The sequence below is a fragment of the Chiloscyllium plagiosum genome, unplaced genomic scaffold (genome assembly GCF_037043375.1).
Source record: "Chiloscyllium plagiosum isolate Xiang-an unplaced genomic scaffold, Cpla_swu_hap1 HiC_scaffold_10, whole genome shotgun sequence".
In the NCBI taxonomy this organism is placed as follows: Eukaryota; Metazoa; Chordata; class Chondrichthyes; order Orectolobiformes; family Hemiscylliidae; genus Chiloscyllium; species Chiloscyllium plagiosum.
Genome location: NW_028270148.1, coordinates 77,426,178 through 77,442,431, shown reverse-complemented (window position 1 = coordinate 77,442,431; position 16,254 = coordinate 77,426,178). Strand labels below are relative to the sequence as shown.

Below are 16,254 nucleotides of genomic sequence, written 5' to 3'. Positions count from 1 at the left end.
CACTCTCCCAACCTTTTGTGTGTTTGCTGAAAAACACGGGGAGAGGCGCAATGAACCAAAAGAGAATGATGGTGACATGAGACAGAAGGCCTCATTATGATGAGGAAGAGGTGCGACTCACTGCAAGAGAAGAACTTCATCATTTCACAACCTCCTCCCACCCAATCATAAAGTTCTGGTATTGCAATGTGTCGAATCAAATGCCTTGGGAGATTGTGGTGAGTTCTCCCACTACTTTATTTTTACCCATCCCTTACTGGATCACTGGGAGGTAGTAGGGATGGTGATGTGGGTCTCAGTCTTGGGGGTGGACATTTTCCCCGAGGTGCCAGGTGACTTGATATCAATAGGCCAACAGGACCCTGAGTCCTTGCCACATGATGTCTGAAACCCCTCCCCATTGGAGTCCACCAAAGAAGCCCTTGCCTGCAATTTTGGGGTGGTGACACTGGGGGAGTTAAGCCAGCAGGTGACTTTCAACCACATCTACCCCCTCCCTCATGGTGGGTGAAGGGTCCGTGTTCCTGAACGACCACCCAGATGAGAATGAGGACTTGGTTGTGAGTGCTGCGCCTGCTATAGAGTCCATCTTCAGTGAGGTTATGCATTTCCTTGTGTCCCCCTCCAATCTTCCCCATATCCTACCTCAGTAACTCCAGGAATTTTCAGAAAAATGTCTCAGTTGTCAGGATAGTATCCAGCTGGTTTTCAACTGCTGGAAAAGTTTTGAGCTGGGCTTCTTTGTTCCATCTGGACAGCTTGGACTGCCCCCAGAATGGCCTGGAACAACCGGCAGTAGCTTGAGACATTCCTCAGTAAGCTCTTAAGAGAGGCACAAATTCTGTGTACCCTTCCTCCTTCTACTCACTGAGGTGATTGTGAAGTTTGTACAGTGTTGCTGGTAGGAAGACAATCCTAGCCAGTGTCAACATCAACGGCAGCAGGGAACAACAACTTCTCAGTCCTTCGTGAAGTATGTGGTATCTTCCAGAGTGTCCAGATCAGGTCTACATGAGTCAGCTCGCCTCCAATTCTAGCAGGTAGCCATTGGTTAGCCCATTTCGTATGTGGAGGTGGGGGTCATGGATTTTCAACTGCACCTTTGAGGAGCTGAACCATAGTAGTGCCTAGACTGGTCTGGCATTGAAGTGGAGGTTGAGGGACTTGGTCAAGTCATTCAATCTGGTGGACTTCTGAAATCTCCATACTGCTTTACTTTGTGAGGCCTTGGGTCTGAGCATCGAGAGTCAATAGCCTTATATGGGAGTATGTCTCCTGAACTTCAACAGCCCTGTGTGCAACAGATTCCATGCATGAATCACCACTTGGCGTGGACACAGCTCACCCCATTCCACATCTGCCTGGGTTCTGCGTTTTGGCACTTCAACAGCCAAAGGCTGAAGGATGGCCAGTTCCATGGCAATTCCATCAGTTCTGGGCCAGCTGGAGAAGGAATCTGGGGTGGGGGTTTCCCTCTTTGAGTCTAAGGGTAAGACTTACATCCTCAAGAGGTTAAGAAGCAGGAGTCCAAGGTCGAGGAGTTTGAGAAGGAGATACTCGAACTGGAGTCATGTCTCGGTCAGCCCAACATGGACATGTAGAGGGAATACAAAGAAAAGACGGGCAAGCTATGGGACCTTCCAACTCATCGGGTCCTGAGGTGCATATGTGAGTTCATGAATCTGGTTCCTCGAAGACATGGTCTGCGGCTGTCCATTCTCACTGGAAAGAAGGCGGGGAGCCCATCAGCAGCTCTTTCTACTGCTGGTTGATGATAGTTCCCTCATCTCTGATCCAGTGGGCATCAAGGACCAAACCTTGGCCTGTTACTTGACTCTGTTTTCTCTGGATCCATCTTGCAATGATGCTGGTAGAGTTCTGTGAAAGGACCTGCTGCAGGATGGCCTAGGGACACCATTTTGCTTGATGCTCCCATCATTGGTGCCCTCACCTGGCTCTTCAGGGCTAGGTCCCCAGGATGGCTGGATTGACTATGAGTTCTCCAGTGTGTTCTGTGATTTCCTGGAGAATGACTACATTGAACCGCTGTCACTTTCTTAGTGAAGTTGGTTGCTGCTGCCCCTTGATCAGGTGAAAGTGTTCAATGGGATGGATCACAAGTATCTACTCTGAATTCTGCGGACATTTGGGTTCAGGTTGGCCACCACTTCTGTCACCACTGAGGAGTGTCTGATTAAAGATTAGATTAGATTACTTACAGCGTGGAAACAGGCCCTTTGGTCCAAAAAGCCCACACCGACCCTCCGAAGAGCAACCCACCCAGATCCATTCCCCTACATTTACCCCTTCACCTAACACTACGGGCAATTTAGCATGACTAATTCAACTAACCTGCACATCTTTGGACTGTGGGAGGGAACCGGAGCACCAGGAGGAAACCCACACAGACACAGGGAGAATGTGCAAACTCCACACAGACAGTTGCCCGAGGCGGGAATTGAACCCAGGTCTCTGGCGCTGTGAGGCAGCAGTGCTAACCACTGTGCCACTGTGCCACCCAAAACTTAATGGGTTGCTGATGGCGTCCCTTTGCTTTGCGAGTGGTGTCCATCAGAGTTGCCCCTTATCTGGCTAGCTGTTTTGCCTTTGCGCAGAGTCTTGCCTGTGCCTCTTGTGGAGAAGGTTGTCAGAATTGGTGCTGCATAGAGTGGGAGCAAGGTTGATTCTTTCGTCTTAAGCCAACAACGTGTTCCTCCTGTTCACTGACTCTGCTGACCTGGGGAGAATTTACGAGTAGCAGAAAGTGTACTGAGCCACATCTGTCAGGACAAAATAAAGCCAAATGTTCTGGATTCCTGGTTGTGTGTGTGTTGGATTCCTTGCCAGAGGGGTTGCAGGGATTAGCTGGAGCACCATCCTTCTCCTTGATCTGGGGCTCTGTGTTAGCCTAACTGAGGAATCCAGACCAGTGAATTGGCAGGAACTGGAGGCCAAAGTCTCCATTTACCTAAGTACAGCACAGGACAGGACTACGGTGAGTACTATCTTACAGGGGCTGAGTGCTGGTCATAAACCAGCTTCTGTGTAGTGGTACTGTCTGGCCCTTTGATGCCGTCACGGTTTTGTTATTTCTTCTGGGACAAGATGATGAACTGAGTTGTTACAGAGGTTCTGAGTCTCCACGTTAGGAGAGCATTCAGTTGCTGATATGCCTCTGCACCTAGGTAGCAACTTTTTTGTCTTCAGACCCTGTAGCGATGTTTTTGTTGAGCCTACTTCCAGATGGTGGGTCTTGGTGATGTGTTTGTTCAGCCAAGTGCTCAATTATGACAGGCAGCTCCTGTTCATAGACCATGAGGGTCTTTAGGGATACCTTAGATCCCTGTCTTTTACCAGGATCTGTTCATTGTCTAGTACTTAGTCAACCCATGTCAGTCTTCCCACCATCAGGAATAGTGGTTATCATCAAAGACCGGCTGCTCAGGAATCTGCATCTCCATCATTGCAGGTTTGAGTGGTTAGTGGAGTGGAGGGCCATCGTTGTTAGTGATGTGCTGAGTGGCAGAGGTCTTCCTGGATGTTGCCACAGGAATTGGTAAATAGGGTGGTAGTGGATCGAATGGAATCCCTACAGTGTGGGAACAGACCATCTTGGCCCAGCAAATCCACATTGATTTTCCAGAGTATTCCACTTGGACCCATTCCCCTATTACTCTACATTTTCCCCGACTCATGCACCTAGCTTCAAATCCCTGAATACTATAGGCAATTTATCCTGGTCAATTCACCTAACTTGCACATCTTTGGGACTGTGGAAGAAAACCAGAGCACCCGGAGGAAACCCAAGCAGACACTGGGACAATGTGCAAACTCCACGTAGACAGTCGCCCGAGGTTGGAATTAGATTAGATTACTTACAGTGTGGAAACAGGCCCTTCGGCCCAACAAATCCACACCGACCCTCCGAAGAGCAAACCACCCAGACCCATTCCCCTACATTTACCCCTTCATCTAACACTACGGGCAATTTAGCATGGCCAATTCACCTAACCTGCACATTTTTGGACTGTGGGAGGAAACCGGGGCACATGGAGGAAACCCACGCAGACACGGGGATAGTGTGCAAACTCCACACAGACAGTTGCCTGAGACGGGAATTGAACCCAGGTCTCTGGCGCTGTTAACGCAGCAGTGCTAACCACTGTGCCACCATGCACCCCCCCAACCACTGAGCCACCATGCCGCCCTACCCAGCTCATAGCCAGTGCCATCTGTTGCTTGAAAATGGTGGTACTCAGACCCAACATTGTATCACAGTTGAAGGATTCTCAGGGAGGTGGTGGGATCTCATCTGCCCCTACCCCTGCTCAGACGGAATTTCACATTGGCCCTGCGTTCCTGCACCTGCCACAGGAGCCCATGCCCCACAACCTGAAATATTTCATGGGAATGCTCTATGTGTCCTTCCAGCTGGCACAGAAGTGTTTTTTGTATGGCTGCTGCTTTTGCTTCTACTCTTTCATCCGCTACCCAGATGCACCATAGTGTACTTTCTGAAACCTTGAAAATCTGGCTCCCGTTCCAAGTGAATTGAAGTCATGAAGATTTGTCTCCTTATGCACGTAATCTATCAATATTCTTCGAGTAAAGGTATACTTAATTCTTCCACCACAGGGCTGAGAGACTTCAGTTACAAGGATAAATTGATAAATCAGGCTGTTGTTCTTCAAGAAAGTTGAGTTATTTACAATCACGGGCAGTGCAGTTTGAATGAGAGAAACATGTTCCCATTGTCAGAATTTTAAACTTCCTATGGACAGTTATCTAATGTCTGGAAACCTCCAATCAAGTTTCCAACTCCTAATTTAGAATTGGAGACTTCAAAGGGTTCCAGTTTACTGACCTGAATTGTTACTTAATAAGGTTTGGAGGGATTAAAACTTGACTCCCTTGCCCCACAGGTCGCTCACACTGACCTTCCTGTAATTCTCCCTCTACTTGAATGAACCTTTCTCCATCCTCTGAACCGAAACCCTCCCCCAATGCCTATTGTCATCCACTTACCTGCTTGCTGGATCCCTCATCCAACTTACATACTTTCTCTTATAGCTTATCAAAGAGGCGTTGGCCCTTTAAATCCAAGAATATGGCTGTTGCTGTGTTTTTTTTTAAACAAAAGCACGGTTTGGCCTCTAGATTAGATTACTTACAGTGTAGAAACAGGCCGTTCGGCCCAACAAGTCCACAATGACACGCCAAAGAGCAACCCACCCAGACCCATTCCCCTACATTTACCCCTTCACCTAACACTACGGGCAATTTAGCATGGCCAACTCACCTAACCTGCACATTTTTGGACTGTGGGAGGAAACCGGAGCAAACCCACGCAGACACAGGGAGAATGTGCAAACTCCACACAGTCAGTCACCTGAGGCAGGAATTGAACCTGGACTCTGGCACTGTGAGGCAGCAGTGCTAACCACAGGATCTAGTGCTGATCCTGCATTTTTGAAGCAGCTGGAAAATTAGATTAAGGCCAGAAGCACATAGCTCGACGCAATTTAGGTAAAAGAAAAAATATACTGGCGTGACAAACCAATTGCCATTTCTCAGAAGATTCAGCCTGCTTTTCATCCTATCCATACTGCTGCTCCCGCTTCAACTGGATAATCGAATCCAGTATTAGAGTCATAGAGATGTACAGCATGGAAACAGACCGTTCGGTCCAACCCATCCATGCCGACCAGATATCCCAACCCAATCTAGTCCCACCTGCCAGCACCCGGCCATATCCCTCCAAACCCTTCCTATTCATATCTCAAAATATATTGGTGGAAAAGCGCAGCAGGTCAGGCAGCATCCAAGGAGCAGGAGAATCGACGTTTCGGGCTTGAGCCCTTCTTCAGGAAACCTGGACTCTCCTGCTCCTTGGATGCTGCCTGACCTGCTGCGCTTTTTTAGCAGCACATTTTCAGCTCTGATCTCCAGCATCTGCAGTCCACACTTTCTCCTCCTTCCTATTCATATACCCATCCAAATGCCTCTTAAATGTTGCAATTGTACCAGCCTCCACCACGTTCTCTGGCAGCTCATTCCATACGCGTACCACCCTCTGCATGAAAAAATTGCCCCTTAGGTCTCTTTTATATCTTTCCCCTCTTACCCTAAACATATGCCCTCTAGTTCTAGACTCCCCGACCCCAGGGAACAGACTTTATCTATTTACCCTATCCGTGCTCCTCATAATTTTGTAAACCTCTATAAGGTCACCCCTCAGCCTCCGACGCTCCAGAGAAAACAGCTTCAGCTTGTTCAGCCTCTCCCTGTAGCTCAGATTCTCCAACCCTGGCAACATCCTTGTAAATCTTTTCTGAATCCTTTCAAGTTTCACAACATCTTTCCGATAGGAAGGAGACCAGAATTGCAGGCAATATTCCAACAGTGGCCTAACCAAATTCCAGTACAGCTGCAACATGACCTCCCAAGTCCTGTACTCAATACTCTGACCAATAAAGGAAAGCATACCAAACGCCTTCTTCACTATCCTATCTATCTGTGACTCCACTTTCAAGGACCTATGAACCTGCACTCCATGGTCTCTTTGTTCAGCAACACACCCTAGGACCTTATCATTAAGTGTATAAGTCCTGCTAAGATTTGCTTTCCCAAAATGCAGCACTTTGCATTTATCTGAATTAAACTCCATCTGCCACTTCTCAGCCCATTGGCCCATCTAGTCCTGTTGTAATCTGAGGTAACCCACTTCGCTGTCTACTACACCTGCAATTTTGGTGTTATCTGCAAACTTACTAACTGTACCTCTTATACTTGCATCCAAATCATTTAGGTAAATTACAAAAAGTAGAGGGCCCAGCACCGATCCTTGTGGCACTCCACTGGTCACAGGCCTCCAGTCTGAAAATCAACCCTCCACCTCCACCCTCTGTCTTCTACCTTTGAGCCAGTTCTGTATCCAAATGGCTAGTTCTCCCTGTATTCCATGAGATCTAACCTTGCTAACCAGTCTCCCATGGGGACCCTTGTCGAATGCCTTACTGAAATCCATATAGATCACATCCACTGCTCTGCCCTCATCAATCCTCTTCGTTACTTCTTCAGAAAACGCAATCAAGTTTGTGAGACATGATTTCCCATGCACAAAGCCATGTTGACTATCTCTAATCAGTCCTTGCCTTTCCAAATACATGTACATTCCCTCCAACAACTTGCCCACCACTGACGTCAGGCTCACTGGTCTATTGTTCCCTGACTTGTCCTTACCACCCTTCTTAAACAGTAGCACCACGTTTGCCAACCTCCAGTCTTCCAGCACCTCACCTGTGACTATCGATGATACAAATATCTCAGCAAGAGGCCCAGCAATCACTTCTGTAGCTTCCCACAGAGTTCTCGGGTACACCTGATCAGGTCCTGGGGATTTATCCACCTTTAACCGTTTCAAGACATCCAGCACTTCCTCCTCTGTAATCTGGACATTTTGCAAGATATCACCATCTATTTCCCTACAGTCTATATCTTCCATATCCTTTTCCACAGTAAATACTGATGCAAACTTTTTTTCATTTAGTATCTCCCCCATTTTCTGTGGCTCCACACAAAGGCTGCCTTGCTGATCTTTGAGGGGCCCATCTTCTCTCCCTAGTTACCCTTTTGTTCTTAATATCTTTGTAAAAACCCTTTGGATTCTCCTTAATTCTATTTGCCAAAGCTATCTCATGTCCCCGTTTTTCCCTCCTGATTTCCCACTTAAGTATCTTTCTTTATACTCTTCTAAGGATTCACTCGATCTATCATGTCTGTACCTGACACATGCTTCCTTCTTTTTTTTTAACCAAACCCTTAATATCTTTAGTCATCCAGCATTCCCTATACCTACCAGCCTTCCCTTTCACCCTGACAGGAATATACTTTCTCTGGATTCTCGTTATCTCATTTCTGAAGGCTTCACATTTTCCAGCCGTCCCTTTACCTGCGAACATCTGCCTCCAATCAGCTTTCAAAAGTTCTTGCCTAATACCGTCAAAATTGGCCTTCAATTTAGGACTTCAACTTTTAAATCTGGTCTATCCTTTTCCATCACTATTTTAAAATGAATAGAATTATGGCCGCTGGCCCCAAAGTGCTCCCCCACTGACACCTCAGTCACCTGCCCTGCCTTATTTCCCAAGAGTAGGTCACGTTTTGCACCTTCTCTAGTAGGTACGTCCACATACTGAATCAAAAAATTGTCTTGTACACACTTAAGAAATTCTTCTCCCATCTAAACCTTTAAAACTATGGCAGTCCCAGTCATTGTTTTGGAAAGTTAAAATTCCATACCATAACTACCCTATTATTCTTACAGATAGCTGAGATCTCCTTACAAGTTTGTTTCTCAATTTCCCTCTGACAATTGGGGGTCTATAATACAATCCCAATAAGGTGATCATCCCTTTCTTATTTCTCAGTTCCACTCAAATAACTTCCCTGGATGTATTTCCGGGAATATCCTCCCTCAGCACAGCTGTAATGCTATCCCTTATCAAAAATGCCACTCTCCCTCCACTCTTGCCTCCCTTTCTATCCTTCCTGTAGCATTTGTATTCTGGAACATTAAGCTGCCAGTCCTGCCCATCCCTGAGCCATGTTTCCGTAATTGCTATGATATCCCAGTCCCATGTTCCTAACCATGCCTTGAGTTCATCTGCCTTCCCTGTTAGGCCCCTTGCATTGAAATAAATGCAGTTTAATTTGTTAGTCCTACCTTGTCCCTGCCTGCCCTGACTGTTTGACTCACTTCTGTTCTCAGCTGTACCCGTCTCAGATCGATATCTTTCCTCACTATCTCCCTGGCTCCCACCCCCCCACCTTACTAGTTTAAATCCTCCTGAGCAATTCTAGCAAATTTCCCTGCTAGTATATTAGTCCCCTTCCAATTTAGGTGCAATCCATCCTTCTTGTACAGGTCACTTCTACCCCAAAAGAGATTCCAATGATCCAAAAATGTGAATCCTTCTCCCATACACCAGCTCCTCAGCCATGCATTCATCTGCTCTATCCTACTATTTCTGCCCTCACTAGCTCGTAGCACTGGGAGTAATCCAGATATTACTACCCTTGAGGACCTCCTTTTTAAATTTCTGCCTAACTCTCTGTAATCTCCCTTCAGAGTCTCAACCTTTTCCCTTCCAATGTCGTTGGTTCCAATGTGGACAATTACCTCCTGCTGGCCCCTCTCCCCCGTGAGAACATTCTGCACCCTCTCTGAGACATCCTTGATCCTGGCACCAGGGAAACAACACACCATTCTGTTTTTTCTGTGCTGGCCACAGAAACGTCTGTCTGTACCTCTGACTACAGAATCCCCTATCACAATTGATCTCTTAGAAGTCAACGTTGCATTAGAGCCAGTCTCAATACTAGAAACTTGGCTGTTCGTGCTACATTCCCCTGAGAATCCATCACCCCCTACATTTTCCAAAACAGCATACCTGTTTGAAATGGGTATATCCACAAAAGACTCCTGCCCTAGGTGCCGACCTCTTTCACCCTTCCTGGAGTTAACCCATCTATGTGACTGTATCTGAGACTTTCCCCCCTTCCTATAACTACCATCCATCACATACTGTTGCTGTTGCAAATTCCTCATCGCTTCTAACTGTCTCTCCAGCCGATCCATTCGATCTGATAAGTTTCGCATCCAACAGCATTTATGGCAGATATAATCTGCAGTAACCCTTAAACTCTCTTTAAACTCCCACATCTGACAAGAAGTACATATCACTGCAAAGGCCATTTTTGCTCCTTCACAGTCTACAGACCCAGAAAATAACACCATCCTATTCCTCCACAAACACTGCCCCAGCTTAAATTAATAGTTATGGCTTATATTTTAAGTTTAATCAAGAGACTTATCTCCAAAAACATATAATCAAGAAAGAATCCACTATAGTCACTACTGCAGCCTTTCTCTTGGACAGACTTAAAACAGCTTCTTTAACAATTTTAACTTGATTGCTTGCAATTATGTTGTTTTGTCATTTTTTTTATCGAACCTGTTGGAAAGATGTTAAATTGCGACCATAAAATAGTGCAGTAATTGCTAAATATTGTGGTGTCCTAGATCTTTTCCAAATGTGAACAATGTTTTTAACATTTTGGATGTTAACTCAACTTAATTTGAATTTTCCTTCAGTGACCTCTGTAATAATGCAAAAGAATGGTGCTGGTTTGCACACAGCTAGTTCCTGTTACTGGGATAATAATGCTGATGGTGAGTATTATCTGAGTAAATCTAGTTAAATAGAATCTGCTGTTTACCTAGTATACATTTTTGGAACATAATGATTTTGTTATAGTGCTTTGAAATGTTTCAACAGAACATGCTGTGTAAATGAAATTACTGAGTATTTCCACCTTCTATTCCTTTTCGCATCCAACATTGATTTGTCACAAAGTGAGCGAGTTGAACTGTATTTGAAATTCAGCATCTAGTTCATAGAAATAGAAGGGGAAAACAATTTGGCCCTCAAGCCTGCTCCACCATTCAAGAAAATTTGGCCAGTGCCTGTTTGGAATGGGAGACCCTTTATTATAAAACAATGCTAATGGTTGTTTATCCCATGAAGGCAGCTTCCTCTCAGCACCAACCTTGAATCAAGTCCCCTCAGAATCTTCTGTGTTTGAATCATATCACAAATTATTCTTCTAAACTACAGTTATTATTGACCCGACCTCAACTTTTCCACATAAAACCTTTGTCCCATAAACAGCATTCCGCTAAGCTGTGCATCTCAGTGGTCTTGTGGATGGTGATTGGCATGCTAGAATCATAGAATCCTGACAGTGTGGAAGCAGGAGATTAGGCCCATTGTGCCTACACCAACCCTCTGCAAAGCATCCCAGCTGGACCTCATTCCCTCCTATCCTATCCCCTGTAACATTGCATTTCCATTTAACCTATACATCCCTGGCCAATATGGGCAATTTAGCATTACCAATCCACCTAACCCTCACATCTTTGGATTGTGGGAGGAAACCCATGCAGACATGGAGAGACTCTGCAATTAACCTTTGAGCCACCATGGCTCAATTTCAAATGCAGAAATTACTGCTATACACAGACCCTTGGATGTCTGCACAGCAGAAAAAATAATTGGGGGGAACATGACCCAGGAATTAACCTAATGAATCTTCTCTAAAATGCAGTTAGAGAACAAATAAAGAGAACAAAACTGTATTCCATGCTTTCGGTGTGGTCTCACTAATAGCAGTCGAGAATGTGGTGCTGGAAAAGCACAGCAGGTCAGGTTGAAGGGCTTTTGCCTGAAACATCGATTCTGATGCTCCTTGGATGCTGCCTGATCTGCTGTGCTTTTCCAGCACCACACTCTTGACTCTGATTTCCAGCATCTGCAACCCTCACTTTCTCCTCACTAATAGCATTGCAAGACTACATTACTTTTATATTCATTGATTGGATTTTTAAAATAAGTAACAAAGAGGATTGATGAGGGCAGAGAGGTAGACGTGATCTATATGGACTTCAGTAAGGCGTTCGACAAGGTTCCCCATGGGAAACTGGTTAACAAGGTTAGATCTCATGGAATATAGGGAAAACTAACCATTTGGAGACAGAACTGGCTCAAAGGTAGAAGACAAGGTGCTGGTGGAGGGTTGTTTTTCAGACTGGAGGCCTGTGACCAGTGGAGTGCCCCAAGGCTCGGTGCTGGGTCCACTAATTTTCATCATTTATATAAATGATTTGAATGTGAGCGTAAGAGGTATAGTTAGTAAGTTTGCAAATGACACTAAAATTGGAGGTGTAATGGACAGCGAAGAAGGTTACCTCAGATTACAAAAGGATCTTGATCAGATGGGCCAATAAGCTGAGATGTGGCAGATAGAGTTTGATTTAGATAAATTTGAGGTGCTGCATTTTGGGAAGGCGAATCTTAGCAAGACTTATATACTTAATAGTAAGGTCCTAGGGTGTGTTGCTGAACAAAGAGACCTAGGAGTGCAGGTTCATAGCTCCTTGAAAGTAGAGTCGCAGGCAGATAGGATAGTGAAGAAGGCGTTTGGTATGCTTTCCTTTATTAGTCAGAGTATTGAGTACAGGGGTTGGGAGGTTATGTTGCAGTTATACAGGATATTGGTTAGGCCACTGTTGGAATATTGCATGCAATTCTAGTCTCCCTCCTATCGGAAAGATGTTGTGAAACTTGAAAGGGTTCAGAAAAGATTTACAAGGACATTGCCAGGGTTGAAGGGTTTGAGGTATAGGGAGAGGTTGAATAGGCTGAAGCTGTTTTCCCTGGAGCGTCACAGGCTGAGGGGTGACCTTATAGAGATTTACAAAATCATGAGGGGCATAGATAGGATAAATAGACAAAGTCTCTTCCCTCGGGTGGGGGAGTCCAGAACTAGAGGGCATAGGTTTCGGGTGTGAGGGGAAAGATATAAAAGAGACCTAAGGGGCAACGTTTTCTCACAGAGGGTGGTACGTCTATGGAATGAGCTGCCAGAGGAAGTGGTGGAGGCTGGTACAATTGCAACATTTAAGAGGCATTTGGATGGGTATATGAATACGAAGTGTTTGGAGGGATATGGGCCAGGTGCTGGCAGGTGCGACTAGTTTGGGTGGGGATATCTGGTCAACATGGATGGGTTGGACTGAAGGGTCGGTTTCAGTGCTGTACATGTCTGTGACTCAATGACTCTCCTTTCCCATAAAGGGCAAAATATAATTTGCATTCCTAATTATTCACTGTTACCGCATTTTTGTTTATTCAAACGCAAGAACATCCTTCGTCTTGCAGCATTATGTAGTCTCTCTCCACTGAATTAATATTTTGTTTTTCTGTTCTTTCAGAAGTGGGCAATCTCATTTTCTCAAATACTCCATCTGCCTAGTATTTACCCATTCACTTAACCTAACTATATTCTTTTACAGGTTCTGTGTCCTGCACATAACTTGTTTCTCCATTTTTCTTTGTTCAATCAATAAATTTGTCTTCCATCCACTCTGTTCTATTATCCAAACATCTCCTAGAGACTTTATTACTTTATTTTATCTCTTGGAAAATCCAAACTTCTTTCCTTCTCCCTCTGCCCTGAAATCCCATGTTTACCTAAATAGTTCTTGTGCCGATCAGAATGCTGTTTTTTGATCTTCCTTCTCCAAATACTTTCACTTGTTTATAGGAGACACTAGTTCATACTTATAAGGATTTATAATTAAAATAACAGCTACAGCAATGGATGAGGGAAAATAAACTGGCTATTTTCAGGCTTGTGATGCTTTTTAATATGGAGCAGAAACATAGCTCTTTCAATTCCAAAGGTCTGATTTACTTTACCAAGATATTCACGATTCCCAAGCTATTCTGCTACCAGGGAATCAATCAGATAATTGTTGGCAGACAGGAGTCCTTTGTTATCAATGATGAAGGGCTTTTGACTGAAACATCGATTTTCCTGCTCCTCGGATGCTGCCTAACCTGCTGTGCTTTTCCAGCACCACTTTACTCTTGACTCTAATCTCCAGCATCTGCAGTACCCACCTCCGCCCTTTATTATCAGTAACTGGTCACTTGCCCATATATCAATCAGTGACTTACTGAACAAATCCAGTCCTTTAGTTCCAATTCGTCTGTAACTAAAACATGCAGACCTCCTACCCCACCTGCAGCTATGTAAGCAACATTTAAATGAGTGTCGGGTAACTTGATTTTCTTCAACAACCTTTGTATTTTGAAATCAGTCTTTTCCCATTTCAGTCCACACAATGAAAAACACAGAAAAAATTAAAAGATAGCATTTTTACACTGGTGCAACCGCATCTGTTGTCATTTTATTCCCTTTCATTTCTATTTGGCCCATTAATTCATGAGTCTTGTTATGAATATTGCACACATTTAGATAAAGAATTTTGTCTTGTGTTTATTTTCAGTATAGCATCTAACTCCTCATAGTCCATTCATAAAATTTGTTTCTTAGTTCTGCCTATGCCCTTGAAACCTATTGTGTACTGTTGCCTCTAAGCTGCGCAGCCACTCTGAGCATCCATGCCAAAGCCATTCTGGTTTCAAAAGTTACTACCACACATGCATCTTAGATGTCTTCGCAGGGGAAAAATAGTTCAGAGAGATCATACCCACGTAGATCTTGAATTTTTTGCCTCTCCTGTGCAAGTTCCTCTCCATTCCTGACAATGCTTTACAAATATGTTCAAATCCCTGTATGCCACAGTGAAATGTGTATTTTATAAAATCTAGAATTAAAAAAGCTATTCTAATTGTCGATTGTTGACACATTTGGTTCACTAATCTACTCTAGGGAAGGAAATCCTATGTTCTTACCTGTTTTGGCATTCATGTGCCTTCAGATCCACAGAAACGTGGCTGACCTTCAACTGCCCTCAGAAATGGCCTGAAGAGCCAATCACTTAAAGGGCAACAAATGCTGGCATTGCCAGCAATCCCCACGCAATGAATAAAAATAGCTGGATTCTCTGTTTATTATGTATCTGTGAGCATCAGTACACACATGCATCTGTTTTGTATGAAAACTATGAAATAGCTTTGGTATATCTAATGTATGATTATATGTTATGCTGTTTATTGATCCTTAACGTATTTAATAATTAAAATATGAAATGTAGTTGCAGTAGGTTGGAAGAGTTCACTACTCAAGGTGCTTATAGGATGAGAGTCTGACTTAATGCCAGTTGCTTGACTGTAGAATTGCAATGAATATGGAGTAAGAGCAAATCTAGGATTACCTTGTGATTAGATCATTGCACGTGCAAGTGCTAAATCAAGACAGGCTCCTTTCTGCAATTGCTGCATGGTGTATTTAGAGAAAAACAAAAATTCTTGTCAAATTTGTAGTGTATTGACTAGTTCTACTTTAAATTGCTTCTACTTGTATGATCCTTGCAATAAAAGAATTTTCACCTCCTCTCTTACTTGTTTTCAGGAAGCTGCACTGTGAGATGGGAGAATAAGACGATGTTTTGTATAGTCAGCGTCTTTGGGCTAGGCATCTAAAACCTAGAATGCTACCAGACCTCTTCCTCAAACTTGTATATGTGAAACACTACTATGGTACAACATCCTCAGCAAACTGAACTACAGTTAGTATATGTTCCTTTACTGTACAGTGCAGTATCTCAGTTCAATGTTTTGTTTTGGTGCAGTTTGATGTGGCATTGGTTTAAACTATACTGCTAAAAAAATAAATACAATGTACAACATTGTTTTATTGTTGGAAGTTTTTAAATAAATGCGAAATGTCCAATTTATACTTGTTTTTCATTATTCAAGGTTTGATATACTTGGACTAGAATCACTGAAAGAAAATGATTCTAAATTTGCATCAGTCCAGTTTCCAGCACTTGGCCCATGGGTTATTACACTTCAAGTGCTCATCCAAGTACTTTTTTAAGGTTATGAGGATTCCCACCTCAATCACCCTCCCAAACAATTCATTCCAGATTTTCACCACCCTCTGAATGAAATTTTCTCAAATCCCCTCTAAACATCCTTTCACCTTTAAAATTGACTCTTCAACTAAGGAGAGAAGCTTCCTATTCACCCTGTCCATGCCTCTTGTAATCTTATACATCTCATCAGGCCGCTGTCAGCTTTCTCTGTTCCATAGAAAACAGAGTCGAAGATTGTGGTGCTGGAAAAGCACAGCCAGTCAGGCAGCATCCGAGGAGCAGGAGAGTTGGGCACAAGCCCTTCACCAGGAATGAAGCTTCTGGGCCAAAGGGACTGAGAGATAATAAATGGGAGGAGGCGGGGCTGGTGGCGGGCAGCTGGAAATAAGATAGGTAAGTGAAGATGGGGGTGAAAGTGATAGATCAGAGAGGAGTATGGAGCAGATAGATGGGAAGGGAGATGGATAGTTAGGACTATTCAAGAGGATGGTGCCGAGTTGGAAAGTTGGGACTGGGATAAGGTTGGGGGAGGGGAATTGGGAACCTGGTGAAATCTACATTGATCCCATGTGGTTCAAGGTCCCAAGGCGGAAGATGAAGCGTTCTTTCTCCAGGTGTCGGGTGGTTAGGATTTGGTGATGGAAGATGTCCAGGACCTCTTGTCCTTGGCGGAGTGGGACGAAGAGTTAAAGTGTTTAGCCACAGGGCAGTAGGGCTGCTTAGTGCGGGTGTCCCAGAGATTTTCTCTGAAACGATTGGCGTCCTGTCTCTCCAATGTAGAGGAGACCACATCAGGTGCAATGGATGCAGTAGATGACGTGTGTGGAAGAATAGATAAATTTCTG

The 16,254-nt window shown here is 44.2% G+C and overlaps 1 protein-coding gene across 1 annotated transcript in view; it reads left to right on the top strand.

The window, feature by feature from the left end:
• LOC122552928 (dynein light chain Tctex-type 1-like) overlaps positions 1-15,262 on the top strand; it is a 63,864-nt gene extending 48,602 nt beyond the window's left edge. Inside the window, exons 4-5 of the mRNA XM_087991728.1 lie at positions 10,157-10,234; positions 14,944-15,262. Of these exons, the coding sequence (XP_087847854.1) occupies positions 10,157-10,234; positions 14,944-15,014 (149 nt within the window). The 3' untranslated portion in view covers positions 15,015-15,262. The remainder of the gene's footprint in view (positions 1-10,156; positions 10,235-14,943) is intronic.
• The last annotated feature ends 992 nt before the right edge of the window (positions 15,263-16,254 follow it).